The 19426-nt window shown below is 54.6% G+C and overlaps 10 protein-coding genes across 10 annotated transcripts; 5 read left to right on the forward strand and 5 right to left on the reverse strand.

Annotated features, from left to right (window-relative positions):
- Positions 1-340: 340 nt before the first annotated feature.
- On the reverse strand, positions 341-3249 carry rad16 (DNA repair protein RAD16; the record flags this gene model as incomplete). The annotated part of the gene is made up of 2 exons (XM_062886372.1): positions 341-3124; positions 3184-3249. The coding sequence occupies 2 exons, from the start codon at positions 3247-3249 to the stop codon at positions 341-343; spliced, it is 2850 nt and encodes a 949-aa protein (XP_062749449.1).
- A 121-nt stretch (positions 3250-3370) lies between these two features.
- QC762_119355 (uncharacterized protein) lies at positions 3371-4217 on the forward strand. Its single transcript, XM_062886373.1, has 2 exons — positions 3371-3860; positions 3922-4217. The coding sequence occupies exons 1-2, from the start codon at positions 3801-3803 to the stop codon at positions 4069-4071; spliced, it is 210 nt and encodes a 69-aa protein (XP_062749450.1). The 5' UTR covers positions 3371-3800; the 3' UTR covers positions 4072-4217.
- A 226-nt stretch (positions 4218-4443) lies between these two features.
- On the forward strand, positions 4444-7598 carry QC762_119360 (uncharacterized protein). Its single transcript, XM_062886374.1, has 3 exons — positions 4444-5322; positions 5388-7176; positions 7237-7598. The coding sequence occupies exons 1-3, from the start codon at positions 5113-5115 to the stop codon at positions 7266-7268; spliced, it is 2031 nt and encodes a 676-aa protein (XP_062749451.1). The 5' UTR covers positions 4444-5112; the 3' UTR covers positions 7269-7598.
- A 191-nt stretch (positions 7599-7789) lies between these two features.
- TIF11 (Translation initiation factor 1A) lies at positions 7790-9047 on the reverse strand. The gene is made up of 4 exons (XM_062886375.1): positions 8790-9047; positions 8620-8710; positions 8322-8479; positions 7790-8257 (listed from the first exon to the last, which is right to left on the reverse strand). Exons 1-4 carry the CDS (start codon positions 8846-8848, stop codon positions 8092-8094), a joined length of 474 nt encoding a protein of 157 aa, XP_062749452.1. The 5' UTR covers positions 8849-9047; the 3' UTR covers positions 7790-8091.
- Positions 9048-9366: 319 nt separating this feature from the next.
- Positions 9367-10134, forward strand: QC762_119380 (uncharacterized protein; the record flags this gene model as incomplete). The annotated part of the gene is made up of 1 exon (XM_062886376.1): positions 9367-10134. One exon carries the CDS (start codon positions 9367-9369, stop codon positions 10132-10134), a length of 768 nt encoding a protein of 255 aa, XP_062749453.1.
- A 288-nt stretch (positions 10135-10422) lies between these two features.
- On the forward strand, positions 10423-11760 carry QC762_119390 (uncharacterized protein; the record flags this gene model as incomplete). Its single annotated transcript, XM_062886377.1, has 2 exons — positions 10423-10494; positions 10558-11760. 2 exons carry the CDS (start codon positions 10423-10425, stop codon positions 11758-11760), a joined length of 1275 nt encoding a protein of 424 aa, XP_062749454.1.
- A 32-nt stretch (positions 11761-11792) lies between these two features.
- Positions 11793-13096, reverse strand: QC762_119400 (uncharacterized protein). The gene is made up of 2 exons (XM_062886378.1): positions 12319-13096; positions 11793-12262 (listed from the first exon to the last, which is right to left on the reverse strand). The coding sequence occupies exons 1-2, from the start codon at positions 12765-12767 to the stop codon at positions 11932-11934; spliced, it is 780 nt and encodes a 259-aa protein (XP_062749455.1). The 5' UTR covers positions 12768-13096; the 3' UTR covers positions 11793-11931.
- A 763-nt stretch (positions 13097-13859) lies between these two features.
- QC762_0019510 (uncharacterized protein) lies at positions 13860-14815 on the reverse strand (the record flags this gene model as incomplete). Its single annotated transcript, XM_062883061.1, has 4 exons — positions 13860-13884; positions 13911-14223; positions 14318-14406; positions 14575-14815. The coding sequence occupies 3 exons, from the start codon at positions 14813-14815 to the stop codon at positions 14185-14187; spliced, it is 369 nt and encodes a 122-aa protein (XP_062749456.1). The 3' UTR covers positions 13860-13884; positions 13911-14184.
- QC762_0019520 (uncharacterized protein) lies at positions 14306-15001 on the forward strand (the record flags this gene model as incomplete). The annotated part of the gene is made up of 1 exon (XM_062883062.1): positions 14306-15001. One exon carries the CDS (start codon positions 14306-14308, stop codon positions 14999-15001), a length of 696 nt encoding a protein of 231 aa, XP_062749457.1.
- Positions 15002-15835: 834 nt separating this feature from the next.
- On the reverse strand, positions 15836-18041 carry QC762_0019530 (uncharacterized protein; the record flags this gene model as incomplete). The annotated part of the gene is made up of 3 exons (XM_062883063.1): positions 17395-18041; positions 17186-17328; positions 15836-17127 (listed from the first exon to the last, which is right to left on the reverse strand). Exons 1-3 carry the CDS (start codon positions 17571-17573, stop codon positions 15836-15838), a joined length of 1614 nt encoding a protein of 537 aa, XP_062749458.1. The 5' UTR covers positions 17574-18041.
- Between the last annotated feature and the right edge of the window lie 1385 nt (positions 18042-19426).

A 19426-nucleotide genomic window follows, 5' to 3' on the forward strand; every position in this document is an offset into this window, starting at 1 on the left:
TAGTGTTCAGTTCTCAAATATGGAAGAGTTGAACACTATACACAAGAGCAACTTCTCAACCTACTTCCTAATGCGATTCGTGGGAGGGATTGGCGCAAAGTGGTAACTGGGGGTGGGGGGGGAGCCTCAGAAGCTGCTGCGCTTCAGGTCACCCCCGAGGGTAAGCCCCCTCTGGCTGGAAAGCGAATGACGCAGAGGCGCTGGGAAAGGCGCACAGGTTCAAGCCACACATTGTGCAAGTTACATGGCCAACAAACATATTTTTATTTTTATTTTTTTTATGCATCTACCTCCCACCTCATACCACATATCGACACATCTACACCCTCCTCTCACTCACTCAACTATCCTCCAACAAATCCCTCCCAAAGAACCTCTCTATCTGCCTGCCCGCCTCCTTCCCAACAAGCGCACTCAGCTCCTCAACCGTCGCGTTCGCAACCTCCTTTATATTCTCCATCTTGGCCGTAATACTCCCAATATTCTTCGGCGTGACCCCGGGCACAGCGGCCAGCATCTCCCCCGGCTCCGGGTTGAAAGCCGCCCCTTGCCCCTGCTGGCTCCCCTCGACATCTTCCCCGTCATTCAACCCTGCCCTCACCGCGGCAATCGGATCAGGCTCCTTCTCTTGACTCTTTAGCCGTTCGAAAATCTCTGCTGTTTCGTACGGGCTTGAGCTCCAGATTATTCTTAGCTTGGGGAAGGCCAACGTCAACAACACAATCTTGGACTGGAGGTCCTTCTCGCCTGCGTTCGCCGAGTTGAGGGAGGAGATGCTTCCTGACAGGTCGGCGAATGGTTCGAGGGTGAAGGATTTGTTTTGGTCGAATTCGATGAGCAGCATAGGGTTTTGGTAGTGTTGGAACATGGTCTCGCATTGCGAGTAGAGCCTTCCGTTGGAGAAGGAGGAGATGAGATCCGAGACGGATTTTCGTTCTATGCAGATGTTGGGGGAGAGGATGTAATCTCCTACTGTCAACATGCACGGCACGATGACCATCGACCGGCCGTGGAGGAGGGACGGCAAAGAAGAGCGGAATTCACGAACGTCGACCACCACTCGGGGCGGCTCAGCGGTGGCGGTGGAGAGCTTCCCGCCGCCGGCGATGCGGGTGTTGATTGTGCGGAGGAAGGCTTCTTGGGGGTCTTCGGTGGAGGAGTCGACTGTCATTACCAGGGACATGGAGGCGCGCTCTTTGATGAGTTTGGTGAAGTTGTCTTTCTCTCGGCGGACGGTGGAGAGGTAGCGTTGTTCTTCGACCGAGCCGCCGTAGTAGAGGAAGTAGACCCTGACATTTCGATCGTTGTGGCTGGAGCGGTAGACTTCCACTCGGCGGATGAAGGAGGCGTCGGGTTCGTACATGATGATGTACTTGGGTTTGACTTCTTCCAGCACGTGCTCGTCCTGATCGCCGTCGTAGGCGTGGATGACGACGAGATCTTGCATGTCATAGAGCTGATAGTAGTCGTCCATGTCTTCCAACGGGTCAGCCATGACGAGGTCATCTTTCTGGTTGGCTTCCGCTTCGGTAATGTCAATCTGCCCCATCAGCTCGGCGACCTCATTAGGCTTCTCAAAGCACTGCGGGATGCTGCCATTCTCTAGACGGCTCGAGCCAGAGCCTACCGCTCCACCACCGCGGACCCGACGTCTCTTGTGAGATGGTGCCCGGCTTTTGGACTGCGCAAGACGGGGGTCAACGGCACCACTAAGCGCCTTTTGATTCTCCGCGAACAGCGTGGCGCTGACCTGGGCAAACTCCCTCTTCCACTTGAGATAGTTGCGCAGCTTCTTGCGCATCATGTAGGCGGCTGAAGGCTTGTCCTCTTCTGGATCGTAGACCTCCTCAATGCGCTTCTCAGTCCTCGGCTTGACGTGCATGGTCTGAAGATAGTCGCGGAGCTGGCGGCATGTGTTCGTGTCCGAGCACATGATTAGAATGGTGCCGTTGGAATCGTCACGGGCTTGCTGCTCAAAGAAAAGGTCACGGTCTATCTCTTCTAGCACATCGGCCAATACTGACCACTTTGGCTGTTCTTCGAGTACAGGTTGCAGAGAATCGATGCTGGAGTCTGCCTTCGCTTTCTGGGTGCTGGCATAAACCCTCTTCTTGGCAGTGTCAAAGATGGTCTGGGCTGCATCGAGAAAGAGCCACGGAGACTGGGTCTGTCTTGTCGACCCAGGGGGTGGCGAGTGAGCAGCATGAATGGTATCGAGTTGCTGAAGAAAAGAGACCGCATCGAGGGCCAAGACTGAGTGCAGCATACCCCTGAGTACAGTCAAATCGCCCACAATCTGCTTTGTTTTCCAGCTGACCCGGTGCCAGTTAGGATCGAGCTGTCTGCGGACAAGAACATCAAAGTTCTTGAGAAGAGCGCTGTCGAGGTTCCAGTCTTCCATCTCAAGCCCCGTGTTGCCCTTCTTCAGCTCATGAATACTGACTTCGACACATTCCATGATGGCCACCTGAATCTCACGCATTGCGTTGGTCATTGGCACCTCCAACTCGATGACCTCGGCTTTCTTCTTCCCCTCGAGTGCCTGCGCGACGTGGACATGAAATCGTGGCCACAAAGATGCTTTTCGTAAAAACAAGTTCCTCATCATGGTAGCCAAGGGCGAAAAGCCGGTCGTGAACGGGTCTGGGTTGTCGGAGAACGCCTTCAGAAAGCCGACCTTGTTCTTTTGGCGGTATATCCTGATGATGAAGGCCTCTAACGAAGTTGCAACAGCCTTGTCGGCGTGAAGAACGAGCATGCCAGTGATGGTTTCCGCATTAAGGAGACCGGTCAACATATCGACGACCAAGATACGTGATGTGACGCTGAAAATACCACCACCAGCATACATCTTCTCTCGAGCACCCACGCTCGTGTAGTCGGTGTTGACCACGGTGAGGCCTCTGGCCTTTGGTGACATACTGATGGCGGCATGCTCGGCGAGCGCTTCACCAATCCAGGCATTTTCCCTGTCTTCGGCATTGACGATGACAATCAGGTTGTTTCCTGCGGCATCATAGGAGTGAAGGAGGTTCGTGATAAGGCGCATGAGGCCGAGACCTCGGGCCAGAACCACCAGTTCATCTTCTTTGCGGAGCTCCTCAAACAGCTTCTGCTGGTATACCTAACACATGGAGATGGGAGTTAGCAAACGACTGTGGACGCAACTCAAGAGAGACGCACCAAGGGCAGTGAGAGCTTCACAGGCTGCACAGGCTGCACAGGCTGGGGGGTGCTGGCAGAAGACATGCGGGGCGCCTTCACTGGCTTGCTGTGTTCAGTCTGGAGTTCTTCTCACACCGCTTCAAACAACATCGTCGTGACCATAAGATGGTACCACAAGGTGAGCTGTCATGCATCAGGGTTGTGTGGATGAGAGGAATGGTGAGTTCGATGTGGTTGGCAACACAAAGGCAGGCACACAACCCTGGACCGTTTGTTAGTACAGGAACCCCCGTATCGCTCAACTGGGCACTAACCCATTAGCGGACCGCGCCCCAAAGACGCCCGCCGAAGGCCGCTCCAACCCGTGACCCTCGACGTCATTGTCCCCCAGCAAGATCCTAAGTGTGATGATACGTACCAGTTCAGGGAAATCTCCTTAAAAAGGCAAGCAAAGGCTCTCCTCCTTCTACTCGCAACTCTCCTCTTTCTTTTCTTCATCAAGTCACACAAAAACCTAACGATTCCACGAAAGATATCATTCTCAACCCTCAAGAACCCTCTGCCCCACCTACACACCCCTGCCACTGCAACATCACCAACCAACTGCACGTCACCGCGCCAAACAAACAATCACCATGTCTGAGTCCAACAAGAAGTTCTCCATCCAGCCCATCGATGAGCAGGAGCAAGATAAGGTAGGCAGACCGCGGCCTTCCACCATCTCGATATGGCATGGGACTGACATTGTGTGAAAAGGGCACCTTCCAGAAGCTCAGCGAGGAGACCAAGAAAGTCCTAGAAGCTCACTCCGCCAACCCTGGACCTGTCATCAGTGATAACTTCAATGCTCAGGAGGAGGGGACCAAGGAGGAGCGTCATGAGAAGGCAAAGGACCTCAACAACTGAATGGACTAGACCATCATCTTCCTAGTTTTCATTTTTCCATGGCCGAGTCTTGGACGGATCCCTGACCGGGCTGTATTACTATGCGTGTATTAGTTTTAATGACGAACCTGACGAAGCTACAATAACTATGAATTGTCCAATATGTGTGCTTATGATTCCGTCGGAATATCGTTCCTAAATGTGACCTCTTCAGATATGTATGTATAGCTGACAAGGAACTCACTCAACCAGCTTCTTGGTAACGGCCGTTCACCGATCACTTGAAGCCATGAGCCAACCAGCATGTGAGTTCTCAAGCTACCGTTTGGCAGGTCATGTACAGAGAACGGCTGGGATCGCGCTTCAGATGCCAGAAAATACAAAAACTGATGACTTTGAGCTCTTTTTTTCTCAAATGCATAAAGGCGGCGCTCAAAGATGCCAAAGAGACCTCGCCTAGGAGTCGACGAGTCGTTGGTGAGCTGTGGCGGTGTTTAATCTTATCCCTGCTCCCCTCATTGTGGCTGACCCGTAGTGCCATGCCATGCCAGAGAGGAGACCGCTGGATATCTGCAAGGGTTCCCTGAATCAGCAGCCTGGTGATGCAAGCAACCGTTTAATGAAACTCCCCAGTCAGCAGCAGCCTTTCCAGAATCATCATCACGAACCCGACGTATCCGCCCTCCGTCTTGCCATTGTTCTGAACGCTCTGGGTACCGTTCCTACCAGCAAGCAGCTACTGCACCCGCACCGCACCGGGCACCTCGCTCTCAGCCGCGCACTCGCTGACGACAACGGCCCTTTTGCTGCTGCGCACAAGGACGGTAGCGCCGAGTTTCTATGTGCCTTATTAGCGCCTCGCTGCGTCTATCAGGCTATCAGTCACCAGCCAAACCACCCACTGGACAACAACGACCGCTGCCTGCAAGATTCACAAACTGTTGATGTTGAGCCTACAGGGACAATAATCTCTGGGCTATCTTTTCAAACTACCTCCAAGCCGAAGGCCGCACGGAATCACCGACCACCACCGCCGCCCGACCTTCCCCCTTTTCCCCCGCGATGCCCTCAATCTTGAATGACGACGACAAGGAGACCGTCAAGCGCCATGTGCCCAAGCAAACCAACAAAATCCACGCCGTTGCCATTGCTCGCCTCTACGTAGCGTATCCCAATCGGTCGAAATGGACATACACGGGGTTACAGGGTGCTGTGGTGCTGGCGAATGACCTGGTCGGCAACACGTACTGGTTGAAGATGGTGGACATCTCGGTAGGCAATTCTTGGGACTTGTGGCACAATGGTATTGCTGGTACACCTTGCTAACGGCTGGACAGCCTGGAAACCGAGGTGTCATTTGGGACCAAGAGATATTCGACACATGGAGTTACAACCAAGACCGTGTCTTTTTTCATACGTTTGAGTTGGAAGAGTGTTTGGCGGGGCTGTCCTTTGTGGACGAGAAGGAGGCCAAACAGTTCTTGAAGAAGATGAATGACCGGGAGAAGAACGCGAGCAAGGCCACGCTGAAGACACCGTTTGGAGGCTCGGCGCAAGCTGCCCCGCACAAGCATCACCATGGTCTGCTTGGGGGTCTCTTCGGTCACCGTCACTCGTCCGCTCCCACTCCGCCCGAATCGCCACGTGCCCCTGCCGCTTCGACACGAGATAACAGATCCGGGAGCGTCAACGGGTACAATGCGCCGCCTGTTTTGGCACCGGCCCCCTCTGCCTTTGCTACCCTGGACGCCTTCGACCCGCTATGGAGAGAACATTTCGGAGACGATTTGAAGGCACAGGGTCTTACCGACGACTTTATCCAGGACAATCAGGACTTCATCATTGACTTCCTCAAGGAACAGCAGGCAAGCCAGGCCAGTCAACCAGTCTCGGCACCTCCTCCCCCACCACCTCCAGTCAATGGATCAGGGGCAGGACTGAGGGCGCCTCCTCCGCCACCTCCTCCGGCAGGGCGCCCGGAGGCCCCGTCGGCACCACCAGCGCCCCCGGCCCCGAGAAGAGGAGCAGCGCCACCTCCCCCGCCGGCTCCGAGAAGATCAGCCAATAAACTGGATGCGCCAGCCGAGCGCGAGCCAACACCACCGCGAGAAGACACCCCCCCTCTTCCCTCCCGACCAAAATTTGCTGTTCCCCCGCCCATCGCGGACGCTGGCAAGTTTGCGCGTATCGAGCCGGTTCGATCTGTGCCGGCACCTCCAGCTCCCGGACCCCCACCGCCGCCTCGGCCACCAAAGACACCGATCGAAGATGGCGAACCATCGCACCGACATGCCGTCCCTCCACCCTTTGCTGGACAGCGGAGCGTTCCTCCTCCTCCCCCGAGTCGCGGCACTGTGCCTCCCGCTCCACCGTCGAGAAATGCGGCACCAGTGCACGCCCCGCCTCCACCTCTGCCTCCCAAGGCCCCGGCTTCGAGCGCGCCTCCTCTTCCACCGATGAACTCTCGACCACCTCCTTCATTGCCGGTTAGAAGCCCAGCTCCCCCTCTGCCATCATCCAATGCGCCTCCTCCACCACCGCTTCCAGCTTCGAATGCGCCCCCGCCTCCTCCTCTACCTTCCTCACACGCACCTCCCCCTCCACCCTTGCCTTCGTCACACGCACCCCCTCCCCCTCCTCTTCCGGCATCCAGCGCACCCCCGGCACCACCACTCCCCCCATCGGGCGGTGCTCCTCCCCCACCACCACCTCCTCCTCCCCCTCCAGGACCAGGAATGAGCGGTATTCCCCCCACCTCCCCTCCGCCTCCTCCAGCAGGAGGCATCCCCCCTCCTCCTCCTCCTCCTCCCCCCCCCAACCGAGACTCGGGGTACTCGTCCAGCGTGCCCGCCGCACCCGCCCTTTCCTCTGGCGATCCAGGACGTGGCGCCTTGTTGGATGGTATTCGTGGTGCTGGCGGTATTAAGGCACTCAAAAAAGTGGACCGGAGCCAGATTCGGGATCGATCTGGAGCCCAAGTTCCCGGGAATGATACGGGCCCTCATGGGAGTGGTCTTCCGCCTGCGGGAGTCGGGGCTGCTGCTGCTGGGGGTGCGGCAGGTGGTGGGATGGCTGATGCTTTGGCGCTAGCATTGGAAAAGAGGAAGAACAAAGTTAGCAAGAGTGGTAAGTTTCCCTTGATCATGAAATGTTTATGTTTCGGGCGGTTGCTGACCATGTGAGTAGATGATGAGGATGACGGGGATGACTGGGATTAAGTGTGAGGATTTGTGGAAGAAGAGGCTGCGTTGAGAGTTTGGTGAGAAGGGTAGTTTGACATGAAGGGAAAGGGTAGACGGAGAAGTTTGTATGGCTGGTTCAAGCGAGTTTCGTAAGGAGTAGGAGAAAGGGGTCGGGAGTTTGAGAAAGAGAGGGTACTTTGAGATGGCATCACGAGGTCCAAGGATGTTCACAAAAGCGAAGAAAAGGGAAGGGGTATGTAGAGTTAGGGGAAATAGGCAAGATAAGAAAAGAGTCATTCTGAATTCGTAGTTTGAAAAGAGCATTACATGCCACTCTTGCGAACGCTTCGGGCATGTATCCTTTGGCCCCCTCCCAAGCAAAATATCACTGGTACATTAAATAAAATGGACCTGAAAACGATGGTATGTTGATTCAGAACTATTTTGCCAGCCCAGGCAGTCTATTTCCCACGCTTTTGACCGATGCAAAAAACAAAAAAAATCAACACAAAAGTGTAAGCAAAAACAACACAAGGCACAAAAAGGTTTCTTTATCATCAAATCCATTACTCGAGAAGGATCCAGCCCATGACGTCTCTCCCATCACGGAGCCATCTCCCCTCCCACCCCTCTCCTCCGCTATCAACAACTTTTCCACACTTTGCAACAGGACTAACACCAACTGTCGGGGACCTTGGCTTGCGTTACCAACGAACCAAGGTTTGAGAGAGAAGACAGTTTTGTGCTTCCCCGACCCTTTTGAGACCAAAAAGTAGGAAAGGGTGCGCCCCGCCGCAGAGTGTGAAATGCTACGTGACGTTTGCGCTGATATCTGGCGAGATTTCTCGGCTGAGGTTTCTCAAATGTCATCAATCTCGATATCCTTGCTGGCGCCCGCAGCGCCGCCCTCGTCGTCGCTGTCACGGTCCTCGTCGAACTCGAAGCCGCAGTCGCCATCCTCGCCGGGGCCGAAGGTGTCGGTCTCGTTGATCTTGGCGGTGTCTGGGAGCTCGCCGTAGGCCTTGCTGGGGGGTTGTTAGTAGGCTGCGGGTGATCGAGAGCGAGCGGACAAGGGGGGAGAAAACGTACAGAGAACGAGCCTCGTCAGCGGAGTACTTGAGGATAACGTCACCCTTCTCATCCTGGTACTCGCGGAGCGAGACGAGGATGATGTCGCCGTTGTTGATCCAGATCTTTTTCCTGAGCTTGCCGCGGATGAGACCGAGACGCTTGACACCGTCGAAGCACTGTCGCAAGAGTCAGTTTTGCTGCTTCTACAACTCGGCCGGTCGAGCGGGCTGGCTGGATTCGGATCCGAGCCAAGAGGGGGATGGCGGGAAATGGGAAAGCGAGATGTGGGGGTGAACTGGTGTTAGTAGTTGCTTACCATGGCCTCGAGTCTGCCGTTGCCCAACATCTTCAGGACCTGGGCGTATTCTTGCCCGTCCTCCTTGAATGTGAGTTCGCGCTTCTCATTGCTGCGACGCGATTAAGATGTCAGTGGGCTGCTTGATGGGCGCGCGCAACAAGGAAAAAGATGGAGGGGTAAACACGCACTCGTTCTCGTTCTTTCCTCTACGTCTGTTTTTGCCTCCCTTTCCCTTGTTCTTGGGCATGTTGGCTGTTTTAAGCGCTTAGGCTGGACGACTCGATATGGGATGGGGGTATTGGGTGTTGCGGTCGAGTTCTCGGCGATGCAAGAACTTTCTGGTTGTTTTTGGGATGCTTTTGGGTGTGAAGGGAAGCGCTGGGTAGGTAGGAGAGAGGGGCAGTGGCAGGCGGTTTATACCAATAGACCTTGTTTTTCAGTTTGCCGCTGATTGGGTGTGTGCACTGTAATAAGTGGGGGCCAACAGTGGCGCTTGTAGTAAATTGTTGCCAATTGTGGCTCCCATCTCTTCTTTTTGGACCATTTTGAAACACAAGGGCCTCCCAAACCATCCGCTCCAGACAATACCTACCGACAATGCTTACCGGCACGAGCGCTGTGTAGCTTGGGGACAGCCACTGAGCCGGAGGTGAATGCCCTTTGTGAGCGGAGCAATATCTGCCCCTCCCAGAGTCTCTTCGCTTCCTGTGGGAAAGTCAGCCACAGCCACTAGGGACTCGACTCCTCATCCATCGCTCTCTCAGCATGGAGCGGGCAATGTGCCGCGCCGCCTCGACTCACAAGGCTCTCATCCCACCATTGCTGTCTAAAGCTTACAACACACGACCAGGCGCAAAATCATGGAAACCATCAGTCTTCAAGCAGGCAAACCTGCCCATGGCACTCAGCTGGGACCCAAGCCAACCAGTCAAAGATTTCGCCGCGGCACACAAGATCGAATCTAGCGAGGCCGTGAAGACCATCCCTAAGCAAACCAGACTCACCATCCTGCGTGTTCAAGCTTGCCGAAGGCATGCTTTTGACCATCAGCATGAACCATACCTGCAGCCCCAAGAACATCCTCTGACCAAGAAGATCCTCTGGCGCTGTTATGAGTGGAAGCTCAATAGGCCTCTCTGGCTTTACGCAACAGCAACTACTAATGATGGTAGTACTGTGGTGATGCGCCGCCAAGCCGAGTGCAGGACACTGGCCGCCATCAAGGCTGTTATCAAAGCCAATGGCTTTGATTCAGATGGGACAGCGTTGGACGGGAGCGGCAGAGTTCTCTACGGTACCATAAATCTGGTAATATGGTCACCAAAGACACTACTGAACTTCGAATGGAACGACTTGGTCGAGTATCTGGCCGGGTTGGTCAAGACTCAGATTCTGCCAAGCTATGTCAAGATGCCTGGATACCCGCGCATGGATTCTCAAAGACCACAGACACAGGTCCCGAAACCACAAACTCAGAGGCCTAATTCTCAAAGGCCCAGGGGTAGAAAGCCAGAGGGATTCACCATCGTGTAGATGTGTACACAAGTGTATTATAGCTGAAAGTTAGAGCTCGAGATGCCAAGCCACAAGGTGAGCTTTTGGGGCTTAGCGTCCATATGTACGTCAAAAGGTGGAACTCGACGACACTTATGCAAGTCCGCCTGGAGCTTCCAGAGCTTCCCCAAACCTCAATCGCAACATCGTCGTCCGGGGCATCCCAGCATTACAAGCCGCCCGCGATTGGAAGCCCGTATAGCTCCAGATACAACACTACGCCAGTCTATTATCTCCCCGCGTGCAAGTAACTCACAGGCCGCAATCATGCTCGTCTCTCTCACAGTCGGCAAGGTCGACGCCGGCGTCACTGTCCTTCTGACCCCTGACAAGCGACTGGTACTTACAACGCCTTCTACAACCCTCCTACTCCCCAGTTCCCGAGCTGACCCTTACCCCAAGATCGAATTCCCCTCCATTCTTCTTCCTCCCGACATCTCCTCCGGCTCCATAGTCGACATCAACGTTGCGCGCAACAAGGCCTCCGAAGCCCACGCCGAGCGCGCCTTCCGTTCCCTCCAAGACTCGATCCTCTCCTCCTTCGGCGCCGACGCGCCCTCCCCACCCGTCCTCCGCTGCCGCAACGCGACCCAGACCAGTGTTGTTCTAGAATGGGATCCTATCCACCTCGCTACTGCCGATTTAATCTCGCTGGCTCTCTACCGGAACGGTCAGAAAGCCGGCAACATCCCCAAGCCCCTCGAAATGCATTCTACCAAGATCAGCGGCCTGGCGGTCGACACCGAGTACACCTTCCACCTCGTCCTTCGCACCACGGCCGGGACGTCTGCCAGTCAGCGCGTGACGGTCCGGACGCATAAGATGACTGATTTGAGCGGTATCACCATCACTTTGGGCATCCTCCCCGCGGTGGTGAAGGAGGGGTTGACGGCGGCGGTGGAAAGGATCGGGGCCAAGATTGTGGATGGGGTTAGGATAGACACCACGCACTTTGTTACCACGGAGGGCAGGGGAATACAGTGGGAGAAGGCCAACGAGATGAATATCCCGGTCGTGAGGCCCGAGTGGGTGGATGCTTGCGAGAGAGGAGGGAGGATTTTGGGGGTGACCAAGTTTTATTTGGATGCCGCGAGGGTTGGGCCGGGGAGTTACGAGACGCCCCTCTCGGCGACGGCGCCGAGCCCGGTGCCGAAGCAGCCTGAGCCACAGCAGCAGAAGGATTTGCCTCCTCAGCCACCGGCTGCTGAACCTGTCGTGGCGACGACCGGTGCGCCCTCTGGAGAGGAGGCGAAGGAACAGGGAGGTGGTATTGAGTCTGGCTCCAGTGATGGCGAAGAAGACCAGGAGGGGGATGATGGAAAGGATGAGGAGAACGATGCGGAGCCCGGGTACAAGGCGCTGTCGGGGGAGCAAGATCAAAAAGAGCTCCCTTCACACCCCAAGCAACCCACTGTTGAAGAAGGTGACAACGACGACGACGACGACGACGACGACGATGACGACGACGACGATGATGATGATGATGGGAGTAATAAAGGCGAGGACAGAAAAGGCAGCAGTAGCGCCGACGAGAAAGGAGGAGAGAAAGACGCGGGAAAGAAATCCCCAGGTGACGGAGCGTCCTTTCAGGATGTCGCTCTTTAAGTTTCTGTTTCGTGGCATCCAACAACAAGCGAGCCGTTTGTCGCTGGTTACTTTTCTCATGTATAGACGTACTGCTTCTAGCTAAGCGCTGCTTGGGGCGCTGTATGGAGGTATTACACAAAAGCACAAGTTTTGTTTCTATCAAAGCGTATCTTGATTTACTACCACACATCAAGGGGGCACCTCCTCTCCTTTCCAGTCCCAGATTTTGCCTCGCTGTGATGGGTTTAAGGAAGTGATCACGTTCCAGAGCTTTTCGGCTGCGTCGTCTGGGGAGAAGAGGTTTGCTTCGGGGACGCCGGACCAAAATCCGCGGGAGAGGTCGGTCTTGACGGTGCCCGGGTGGTAGCCTACCGCTATGCATTTGGAGGCTGACTTTTGCTGGAGCTCGAGGTCGAGGGTTTTGACGGCCGAGTTGAGGGCTGATTTGGAAAGACGGTAGGAGTACCAGCCTCCGAGGCGGTTGTCGGTCATGCTGCCTACTCGCGCCGAGACAGACAACCTGCCACGCCTGTTTAAGAAAGAGATTGAGGTTACGGGATAAGGGGGAGGACGAACCAAGTTGCGTGGGGGGGTAGACCTTCTGTGGGCTCGAGAGGGGCGGATCTCTTTGGGAGAAAAGGGACGAAGTGCTTCATTAAGAGGACTGGGCCGAGGGTGTTTATCCTCAGCGTTTCGAGGAGGCTGGGCTCGGTGATTTGGGAGATGGATTTCTCGGGGGGGGTGAGGAGGATGCCGGGGAGGGTGAGGGCCAGGTGGAGGTGGTGGGTTTTGGGCGGGAACAGTTCCCTGGCTTTTTCGGCGGCGGATTGGATGGCTGATTCATCTTTTACGTCTAGGTTTACGACGTGGAGGCGGTCTGATTCGGGATAGGAGGGGGGAAGGTTGGGGGAGCGGGTGGTGGCTAGGATGGGGATTGTGGAGGGGGTGGTGCGGAGGAGGTGGTGGAGGAGGGAGTGGGAGATGCCGCGGGTTGAGGGGGTGAGGAAGATCCAAGGTTTGGACATGGCGACAAGTTTGGTGATACTGATGGGAAGAGTGTTAGGATGGTGATGGTTTGTGAATGGATTCCTGATGGGGTGAGGTTGCCAACAAAGCCATGTGCGTCATTCAATGGGCGGTTGAAGCCGTTGGATGAGGCGGCTCGATCTGAACCCCTGCCAAGACTTTACCGGATCATGTTGAGGTGAAAGTCGTCAACGCCGACAGACTCATCAAGGCAGTGTTATCAACTATGGCTTTTTAAATATTGAAGAGGCATTGCAAGCAGCCCGGGGTAGCTCGAAATATAACCTGTTGATGAGGTTGGCAGATGGGTACAGAATATAAACTGGCAGCACAGAATCGGTACCTATTCTTCTGTGGGCATCTCACCAAAACTCTCCATCACCAGCTGTGCGTTGATTGCACTGTTATAAGACAACCCACCTGTTATTAGCGTGTATCTCTCTAATGACCAAGTAGCCAGCTACAGTAGTATGGATTTTGCTCTAATATGATCCATATTATTACACCACCTACACACCTGTAAACCCAATGGAACACCCATCACCAAACCCCACCACCACCACCACCACTTCCACCTGTTTCCCCATCTTCCCTTCGAACTCGGCGCCGAGATCTGGCGTTTTACCGCCTCCCCTCGCACAGTGGAAGTCCGCATCACAAACAAAAACAACCCCGACGCCCAACCCAACAGCGAAGACCCTGACCGTGGTACCCAGCCCTCATCACCGGCCTGACCCCCATCGGGCCCCTTCACACCTGCAGCGAAGCCCGCAATGCCCTCACTCGGGGGTCACATCCCGTGTATCAGCGAGAGTTTTCGGCATGTCTCCCTCGTGAAACAGAGAGTCCCGGACAGGTGCACGGTTGGGACCGTCACGTGGATTACGATCGGTATATGTGGGTAAGCTGGGAGCTTGACAGCTTCTCAATAGGCAAATCTGACCTCAAGAGATTCATACCCTATCGTCTGCGGTTCAAGACACTGAGGTTGACATTTGGCTAAGAGGACGATGTTGAGGGGCGGGGCTTGAACCCCAGCCAACGTACGGGTACATACTTACGCCATATGCGCAGGTATTTCCACAACTTGAGGGAGGTTTACGTCGCTTGCGAGGGGAGGCGGGGAACGGGAACTTGCTTGGGGATTGATGCCGAGAATGGCGGCGACAGAGTTAGATGGGATAGGTGGGATGAGTGGCTGGATCAGTGGTGGGAGGAGAGGAGGAGGACTTATCCGGATAAGATTATCAAGACTGGCCGTTCGTGCCGTTGGAGACCACGGAGACTTGTTAGTAGTGTATATCCCATGATGTCATGGGCCGCCTATGAGATATTGGCAAGGCGACAGGCAACGAAGGCAGCTGCCTAAAAGATAGAATGGAACTCTCTACCATTCCAACCCAAACCCACCCGTACTCACCCTTCATCACCACCCATACGCAGTGGGATAGCGATCTAAAATGACAACAGAACCAGCCGCCAACCTCCGAACCTTTCATCACTTCCCCCTTCTTCCTTTCGAAATCCGTTTGGAGATATGGGAACTCACCGCCTTCCCCGCAGACTGCGCGCCCTCCGTGCCTCCAAGACCTACGACACAGCCGTCGGCCCACCGCCGATTCCAGCACCGCTGCACACCTGCAGCGAGGCACGAAGCTTCTTAACCTCTTGTCACCCCCCCGTGTATCACAAAATGTACCTGGATTGCACCCCCCACGACGATAGTCAAGAATCCTCCTCGCACAGAAAATACACCTGGGCTAACTGGGAGCTCGACACATTGGTTTTGGAAGACTCACTGCACACGGTCGTTGTTGATCATATTGCCACGATGTTGATGCCGAGGCGGCTGGCAGTTCCCTGCTTGAAGGGATATGTCTCGAACTTCTTGTTTGAGCTTATTGACAAGCTGAAAAGTGTCAAGGAGGTTGAACTTTTGCTGGACGACGTCGACTCTCCTTTTAATAGGTCCTCCTGGGAGGCAGGCTGGCACAGCCCTGCCATGGAGTGTGATTTTGGGCACATTGAGACCTTTTGGCTCGTGCATGATGGCGGCAGGAGACGGTGGGCCAAGTGGGATGAATGGCGCGCCGAAAAGAGATGGGAGTTTGATGAAGACGATTTGGATGAGGCGTTGATGGAGACTTTCAAGGAGCTCCGCATGACGATACCCGGGTGGAAGCCCTTTGGTCGTCCTGCACGGGACATAGATGCGGATATTCGGTTCACCTGACTTTATTCGGAGGGACTCTTACGAGCAGCACTCCTCCTGGTGACAGGCCAGTGAGTTAAATAGGCCGGAAGTGGCTTTTTAGAGTTACCCGGTGGCGGCCTCGTACCATGGAGAACACGAGGAACAAGCTTCACGATTTCAGGTATGATATCTGCTTATCAGGAGGATCTGAATTCCCCGCCCACGTCACCTCGCTTGAAGCTGGCAACACACTCCCCCTTCCGAAACGAAATCCTCACGACCGGCCCCGGCGCCGCCTAGCAAAAATCCCCCATCGAATACTGCTTCTCCAGCGAAGACACCACCTGGCCGTGCCCATGCTCAGAATCAACACACACCACCACCCTCCCGACCAAATACACCGGTCGGTACATCTGGGAAAACCGCCGAGTCTTCCCCCACCCGGACAGCGGTATCACGCTTTCGGATATCTGCGACTTCCAAACGACACTGGCGCCCTACACATCCATCCCGCAGTGGCCGAGAAAGGTCTTCTTCTTCTGGACGGTGAGCCAGGGATCCTTTTCCCCGCAAGATCCTGCCGCGGACCCCAAGTTCTTGCTGTGGTAAAGGAGAACACGCCATTTGTAATCCTCGTGGGGAGCTGTGGTCGTGTAGTAGTGCCATCACTGCTCTCAATGCTCTCACCGCTCTCCCTGCTCTCCTGCGCTGCCCTGGACGGCATGGTAAGGAGAGAAAGACGAGAACTAAAAAGGAAGAAAGGCCACAGAGAGGGGATCCCCATGTCGGCGAGAATTTTGCTGGGTCTTGTCGAGATATAGAAACTGCTAGGTACACCAGTCTATAAGAGAAATTGAGCCGACATTGTCAAACTCAGCCCTTCCTGATCGGCTGCAGTCCAAAGATCTCGTCTGGTGATACTATCCTTTCCCCTGCCGCTCCATCACTCGGAACCACTTCTCCAAACAAAAACGCGTTCTTTTCCCGGCTGGGGTTGTGCTTCTTCATTCCACTGCTGCTCAAAGGCCTACTCGGCGGCGACCGAGCAGCTGATATTGTAGTGTCTGGCTCCAACATCCACGCAAAAGAGGACTGAGCCAAGGTTGACCGTGTAGGTATCGGTCCTTTCGGGCGCTCCTTAGGGGTCGGGCTAGTTGCAGGGGTCTGTCCCACAGAAGTCGACGGTTCTGGGTTGGGGACGGGGGCTGGGGCTGGTGGCGGTGGTGTTTGTTCTCTTTCTGGTGGATCAGTGTCCATCTTGTCAACCATTTCCTCTGCAACAGGTTCAGCATGTGGCTCCTCTGGCACCGACGACAGCTGCTTGCTTCTATCCGATGAAGCCGGCGACGAGAGTGAACTTCTGGCTTCTTCAACGGCGGATGATGTCATAACCACCGGTGTGGTATCCAACGCAACCGTCGGCGATCTGATTTCGGGGAGGGTGGAAATGCTCAATGTTGCCAGCGTCGGAGGTTCTTCCTCTGGCAAATCCAGCGTGGAATCCTCCAAGCAGGCCTTCACGTACTGGATCTTGGCCGTGGCAAGTTCCACTGTCTCGAGCTGTTTCTGCTTGTCGCCCTCAAAGTCAGAGGCCACCAGCTGTTTGAGGTTCGTGATTGACTCTTCCAACATGGTTGCTAACTGACGATTCCTCTGCTCCCAAATGGAAACAGCCAGAGTGTTTCCGGGAAACAGTGATCTGTTGATTCTGGGCAAACTTCGAGACTCTTGAAAGCCTTGCATGTTGCGACGTATTTCCCCAACAGCGTCACGGACAGCATCGTTAAGTCCGAGTTTTTCGCTTTTCTCAATGACATTTTTGGCAGCACCGCGCAGGATAGCCTCCACACCACCCGGTTGCTGCAAGAGTTTTGTCGTGGAAGATAACGGTGACCTGGCACCGAGAGTTCTTTGTCGGAGTGAACCAAAGCCTGAAAATGATGGGGTGGATGACCGTGCAGGGGTCGAGGTTGCTGTTGATGCCACTGATGCTGCCGCAGGCAGTCTACCGCTGTATTTGGCGATTAGTGCGACACCGCCCGCGGCATCAAAGTGTTTCTGCAAATATAAAGCATCGTCGACAAAGGTGTGAGGGCCGTGCGGTGGTGGAGGGGCTGGATATTTCAGAAGCAGCTGAAGTGCCACCGAGTAATCAGCTTCGAGGACTGATATAGGGTATGGTTAGCTATGACAATGCCACGCGTGCTTAAAAGGTTGACATACGCGTCCATCTGATCCTGAGAAGCATAGCTACGCATATGAGGTCTATCATCTCCAAGTTGGGATCAAAGGCAAAGATGGCATCCCATAATATCATGGTTTGTTCAAAAGGAAACTCTCTTCCAAAAAGGAGGCGTATCCATCGTCTACAAGGTAGGCTGGTCAATGGGGTCACTGTCCGAGAGTTCTATGTGAGGAATAGAAACACTTACATCAAGAATATTTGCGGCAGAACTTCAATGTCTCGCAAATGGTTCGCAAGTTCCTCATCAGTTTTGAGCAAGGCAACTTCATGGATGTATTTGCTTTTTTTCGACGATTGTGTTTTGCTCAACCTCGTAAAAAGCGCCAGCACGGTCCATAACCTTGGAGAACAAGGCAAAGGAGTCATGCACGACCTGAGAAGCGTCCAACAATTCCACTATCGTAGGATCGAGAGTATCAACCGTTGAAGACTGCTTGCCGTCCACCGAGTCCTGCGCAACGACATAGACAATTGGCGCAAGTAACTCGTGCATTCCCTGACGGTACCCGCCGGCGGAAGGGTTGAGTTTGCAGTAGAGGAACAGGATATCCAGAATCATGGTCTGAATGACCTCCTGGTGATAGAACGGATCATCGGGAAGCCGCGAGACATCTTGCTGGATCTCGGCGCGGATGGCTTCATCTTTGCGCACAGTGATCCAAGGAGAGTCGGGATCGTCTGCAAGGGGATCGAAGGATAGGGCGGCTAGTTGTTCGGGGTGCCTGATAAATTTGAGATGCTGTTCGCACAGGGTATCATATGAGTCTCGAAGTTGGCGCAAAAGTTGAGGCCATTCTTCAGCGGGAGCGTGCGGGAATAGCAGGAAGCCCCACCTCGCCATTCTTCGAGCCTCTTCTAACCCTGTCCTTCGAAGTGACGTCCAACAGCCACCCCAACGACAACTACCTTACACTTTAGATTTTGTATGAAGAAACCACATAAGGATCAACTTTGATAATGTCGGCCGATCTCTTTGCGGCTTTCGCAGACACGCCATCAAGCACAGCACCTCAGCAACAACAGACAAAACCAGCTCAGGACTCCCTCTCCTTTTTGGACTTCGCTTCACCGGCTCCTCAACCGCAAACGCAAGCTCAGATTAGCCAGCAATCCGCACCATGGCCGCCCATTCAGCAGCTGGCACCGACACAAGGAAGCTCTTTTGCGTCAGCTCAGTTCGGTCATCCTCAGACCAATAACAGCAATGTCTGGGGTGATTTGGGTGGATCGGGGGGCTTCCAACGCCAGAGTACGACAACACAAACGCCTCCAAAAACATCCACACCAGTACAAGATGACCAGGAGGATGAAGATGACTGGGGGGACTTTGAGGCTGCAACAAAGCCGGCCGATCCGCCACAGCCTCCGGCTCCACTGACAAATATCACCAGCCCACCATCTAGAACCCGTGTCACCAGGGCATCGACCATGGACTTGATGGGCAATCAACTGTTCAACCTTGGACTGGAGGACTCGCATAAACCGAAGAGAAACCGGACCCTGATGTGCTCTTTGATGCCGATTTTTGAAGCGGAGAATGGGGACATCGATGAGGATGACTTTGGTGATTTTGAGGCTGTGCCTGTCCCTGTAACAGAGCCCACCACCACAAAACCTGTAGACGACTTGCTTGGGCTAGACGTGACCCGGTCCCATCATCTAAGAAAGCACCTCCGGGGTTGTCTCTTTCCAACGCGGCTTTCCATGGGAGTCCTTCAGCTTACCCGAAGGCACCAAAGTCACCCTACGGATCATCTTTTCATGACCGCAAGCCCGATCTTGTGAAGGAACTTCAAGTAAAACCGCCCACAGGAGTACGCAACATCCAGGAAGCGAATCAAGCTTCGCCATCGCCTATTACAGCATGGCCTGAGGTTGGTGACGGCTTTGGCAACAAGTGGGAGGAGTTCAAAGACATCCCAGATACCACCACGAAACCCGCCATCAAAACAGCTTCACAGCCCAAAATCAAGACAACCTCGAAATCCAAGCCAGCCCCAGCCCCAACGACAAATTCAGAGTGGGAATGGCAAGACTGGGGAGCAACAGAAGAAAAGGCCCTCAACATAGCAATCCACCGGCACAACCAACGTCATCACACGAACCTCGCGGTCCTCCCCCGACCAACATTCCTCCACCCTCGGTTCTTCTCTCACTTTGTCCTCAACTACTCGATCTTGCCACAACGACCCTTCTCAAACCTCTCCTTACTCTATCAA

Source organism: Podospora pseudocomata (genome assembly GCF_035222375.1).
Source record: "Podospora pseudocomata strain CBS 415.72m chromosome 1 map unlocalized CBS415.72m_1, whole genome shotgun sequence".
NCBI lineage: Eukaryota > Fungi > Ascomycota > Sordariomycetes > Sordariales > Podosporaceae > Podospora > Podospora pseudocomata.